This window comes from Toxorhynchites rutilus, chromosome 3, assembly GCF_029784135.1.
Source record: "Toxorhynchites rutilus septentrionalis strain SRP chromosome 3, ASM2978413v1, whole genome shotgun sequence".
NCBI classification, from domain to species: domain Eukaryota; kingdom Metazoa; phylum Arthropoda; class Insecta; order Diptera; family Culicidae; genus Toxorhynchites; species Toxorhynchites rutilus.
In genome coordinates this window covers 6580366-6584781 of record NC_073746.1, presented here as the reverse complement: position 1 = coordinate 6584781, position 4416 = coordinate 6580366, and the positions used below count along the sequence as shown (strand labels likewise).

Sequence of the window (4416 nt, the reverse complement as noted above, 5' to 3'; positions counted from 1 at the left end):
ATGGCAGAGTTCAAGAAAATGTGTATTTCACACGTAAAATCTGTTTTGTAAACAGGTTTTATAATTTTTCCTAAATCATTCATTTATGTTTGCAATTGATAAAAATTAATAAAATTTATTTACAGGTTAAACTACCATGTTCGTACTGATGATGATGATTTTTTTTTTTGTTTTGTTTATGTATATTGTAAAAAAAAAAAGTAATAAGCGTTGTCTACGAGAGTTTGAGCCTCGCGCGCGTTTGGTCGGCCTGGACTATGTTAATGGAACACTGGCAGAACACTGATATATAATGAAATTTTTATGTGGGTCTGAAGTGGAAACTGGAATGGGGATAGCTCATTCAGAATTGTCGTAAACTATCTTATCATAAGATGGTTATATCGAGTATTTGTGAATGTGGCAGATCTCTATCATGTTCTAAGTAGACACTTTTAGATATTGGGTTCGATTCCCAATCTGTCAAGGATCTTCCCGGGTTGGAAATTTTCTTGACATGCCTTAAAAAAACTTTGGGTCTGAAGTTGGGATTATCATTATGATAATGTCGATAAGGATAGGACCATTGTTTTTCTTTTAAAGTTTTTGCCTATTTATGATGTTCGATTAATAGAAATTCATGCCTGCAACAGAGTCAGTTCGCTGTTTTGTTTTATAATACTGATATCTTAATTTGGTTAAATATAAATATTATCTATTAGATAAATCGGCCAGTTCAAACCTTTGTAGGGGTATGAGGTGGGTCATCATCATCATTAACAGGATGGCAAGTGGGTAATCTAGGTTATACAGGAAAATTCAGTAGTCATCATATACAACGGTTGTCAGCTGCAATAGAAAGCATAAAATTACCGAAAGAAATCCATCGCAAAATGCGAGGTACCGATTGCCTATCTTTTTGGAAAGGCACAGAGTGGCGCACATTTCTGAACTATCTAGGGATTGTAGTGTTAAAGGATGTGTTGGATGAAACATTATATAATCATTTCTTACTTTTATTTACGGCAGTAACAATTTGTTCTACTGATATTCATGTAGCTCTTCGACCTTTGGCACAAGCTCTTTTTGAAAAATTTATTGAGGAATTCATTAGAATTTATGGAGAACAGTACATAACCAGCAACATTCACAATCTAGAACATATTGTTGGAGATGTGAACCAATTTGGTTCCTTATATACTATATCAGCATACCCATTCGAAAGCTACTTATTCCAAATCAAAAACCTCGTCCGGCAGGGTAACAATTGTTTAGAGCAAGTTGTAAATAGGATGCTCGAGAGGAACGCGATACACGAGAGAGGAGACAAAATGTCCGAAAACATTACTCCGAAAATAATCAGACGAGGATCTTATGTTCGCTGTGAAATTAAAAACGAATTTATGATTAGCAATTCATTTAAAGATGCTTGGTTCTTAACGAAAAATTTAGAGATTGTAAAATGATAGATGCTACGACTGATTGTAACGGTGGTATTACTTTGCATGGCTGTCCCGTACAGAACTACTCCAACTTTTTCGAGCTCCCCATTCGTTCATCATATTTGTATATTTTTCTAGTAAAATTATTTTTGAAATCAGGTAAAACATATAACATAAACGATATTACTTGCAAATTCGTAGCGGTTCCTTACACACAAAACACCATTGTATTACTTCCACTTCTCCATACAATTTGTGCAGGATAATATCATGAAATATATCAAAAATCACAATCTTATTACATTCATATACTTTTTCGTGAGACAGTCTGCAAACATTTTTATTACATAAAACAAGGAAAAACAGTTATATATATGTACGATAAATAAAAAAAGCGCTTCAAATAATATGTAAATTATGGAAAGAAATAAAATACCTAGGCAGTTCGTAACGTGCAGCGTTATATTCTTTATTTTCATCCTTGTCATCTTTTCTTTGATCTTAGCCTTTAGGCCGAGAAGCGATATCCTTGTCATCTTGTCATCAGTCAACTTCACTATCATCGTTGCCGTCATTTTCATCGTCACCATAATTGTTGTCATCAGTGTCTCCATCATCTTCATATTTCACGTTCCCAGATTCCTGTTCGACGTTTTCTTCTTTTGTTCTATTTGTACTAGGATAATGGCCTTCTGATAGGCTGGATTTATCAAGATCGCTTGAACCTAAAAAGTATTCAATAAATTATTATAGACACAAGTTGTAAAAGCAAAGTCATCTTACTTTTAATGGACCTTTCCGCCATCCGCTTGCCACGGCGATGGATCGATGACTGACGCAAGCCTTTTGCTTGACTCCGTGCTTTCGAATTCCGCAAAACTTGTTTAAAAAAATCCTCCAGCAATTTTTTAGAAAAGTTGGGATTCACATTATGAACAATTCTAAAAAATACGTTCAGGATGTTTTTGCATTCTTTTATTGCAAATTTAGGGGTATCGCTCTTGCTACCCCCACTCCACGAGCAATGCAACATGATCTTGCGGTCGAAGAATTGGTCAATCAAAGAGTAACATGTGTTATATCCATTACAGTTGTCTCCAGTATGACCAATGATTTTTTGCATGAAGATGACCTTGAAATTACATAAATTAAAAAATATTTTAAGTAAATTTGATACACGTTACACTTACAAAATTGTTGATAAAGGTTTCGCCAATTTCGTTTCATGACATACTCTATCCTGGTTCTCTCGAAGACGGAACGCGGCTGCCAATTTCATATCAAAATCGCTTTTCAATGCGGCTACAGTCTTCGCCAGCATAGATTCAAACGTACTGATCATTTCGTTTTTAGTTTTCTTGCATTCGTCTTCAATTTTTTTTGAAATCTGCTGTACGATTATATCGTCATTAATCACAGGCTAAAAATTAAAGCAAAAAGTTTCACTAATGATCAATCGGTATTTTGGCACTCCCATACCTGCTCAATATTCAGCACGTATCCTCCGGAAATAAGGTTGTCTTCCATTGCGCTCTGCTGCAAAAGGTTATCTTGATTGATAACTTCGAAGATTGGCTGAGGTTGTTGATATTGTTGAGAAGATCGTCGGTTCACTTCTTCTTGAAAGTCCTGCGGCGGTTTTGTAGGTTCAGATTGGAGGCGAAGCCTGTCTAATGGCTGAGAGACAGCAGCTGGAGGATTTAGTTGATTTTGTGTGGATGCATCTTGATGAAAATATGGAGAGCATGAGCCGGCTGAATTGTGAAAAAAACACAGATAAAATAAGCTCTGCAACACATTTTTTTATGTAAAGAGACACATACATTTACCCATGAGGTGATTAAAATCATAACTCTTTCTGGATGCAACAGTCTTGGCGTTTTTTGCATGTTTTATCTTCGGTATGTAGTCTGATACATCTGTGGACATTCCCGATAAATCAGCGGCCTCCTGTTCCGCTTCAGCGTATGTTGGAATGTACTTCCTCTTAACTATACAGGGAATTTTTGTCCAAGAAGCAGTAGGTTTCGAAGAAACATCTTTACATATAACGCTAGCATTCTTCCCAGGCCATAACAGAAACTTCCCTTCTATCCATTGATGCGGAACCACCGACAGCATCGGAGTCCCTGCCTCTAATGTTTGCACAACGTTGAAGTAATCTCCTAAAATGAATTTGATAAGATTGGGCAATACTATTGAATTTATTATAAACAGTTGCTAACCTTTGTTCATTTTTACACGTATTAACACGGACAAGAAAAACGGAGAGAACCACTTTGGTAGCAGATTGTAAACAAAAACGATTTTGACGGTTTGTGTGCAGTATTCCGAGTACCGTGGAGCAGTGTACCCAGATGATATCTCATAACGTGTCTTCAACTGTAAAGCAGTTTTTGTACAACACATGACGTACTACTGAAATAAGCAAGCTGCAAGCGTTTTCGAGGCTCGTGTTCGACTCCGTTATTTATACAGCTGCGTTAACCAATGATTCCGTTGCGAATGCCCTGCTGTAGTAGTAGGAGAGATTTAGATTGAACGTTTAAGTGGTCTAACGGAGCAAATGGTTCGATGGAGGATTATCGATGCAAATGTCATGGGTTTGAATCTCGGCAGTGAAGAAGGTATGTGTGTTGTATAAAATAATTCTAATTCCTATTTTCACAGCAAAATACATGCGAATGAGATTCATAGCAAATGGCAAAGGGAAGGGCTGATTGAATAAGAGTAAAGCAATCGGCCACTTTATTTAACTTTTTTTTTATAGCTCATCAAAAGCTGAACAAATTTTATCTGGTAGCTGTAACAGACTCTAACAAGCGTATGTCAAGATGCTAAAACAGAATTCTATTTATAGAATTTTTGTGAACGTTGCTGGTTGCTGGTTCGCATTTGTGTCAGGTCGAATAAACGTAACGTATAATTTCTATCGACCTCATAAAACTAATGAAATCAGACAACGATCATCTGATTTGAGCTAAACGAATCCAAA

At 36.2% G+C, this 4416-nt stretch overlaps 1 protein-coding gene across 2 annotated transcripts; it reads right to left on the bottom strand.

Annotated features, from left to right (window-relative positions):
* Positions 1-2381: 2381 nt before the first annotated feature.
* Positions 2382-3798, bottom strand: LOC129779223 (uncharacterized). 2 transcript variants are annotated; one of them, XM_055786575.1, is made up of 5 exons: positions 3647-3798; positions 3245-3586; positions 2901-3175; positions 2612-2841; positions 2382-2553 (listed from the first exon to the last, which is right to left on the bottom strand). In XM_055786575.1, exons 1-5 carry the CDS (start codon positions 3654-3656, stop codon positions 2481-2483), a joined length of 930 nt encoding a protein of 309 aa, XP_055642550.1. In that variant the 5' UTR covers positions 3657-3798; the 3' UTR covers positions 2382-2480. The 2 variants fall into 2 exon arrangements, with proteins under 2 accessions (XP_055642550.1, XP_055642552.1); XM_055786577.1 differs by having other exon boundaries at positions 2901-3145.
* Between the last annotated feature and the right edge of the window lie 618 nt (positions 3799-4416).

What these genes read in the sequence shown, in the direction of transcription:
- LOC129779223 (XM_055786575.1), bottom strand. An exon ending in ACGTGCTGAATATTGAGCAG is followed by an intron (nt 2,842 to 2,900) that starts GTATGGGAGTGC and finishes TTTAATTTTTAG; the next exon opens with CCTGTGATTAATGACGATAT. An exon ending in AAACCTTTATCAACAATTTT is followed by an intron (nt 2,554 to 2,611) that starts GTAAGTGTAACG and finishes TGTAATTTCAAG; the next exon opens with GTCATCTTCATGCAAAAAAT.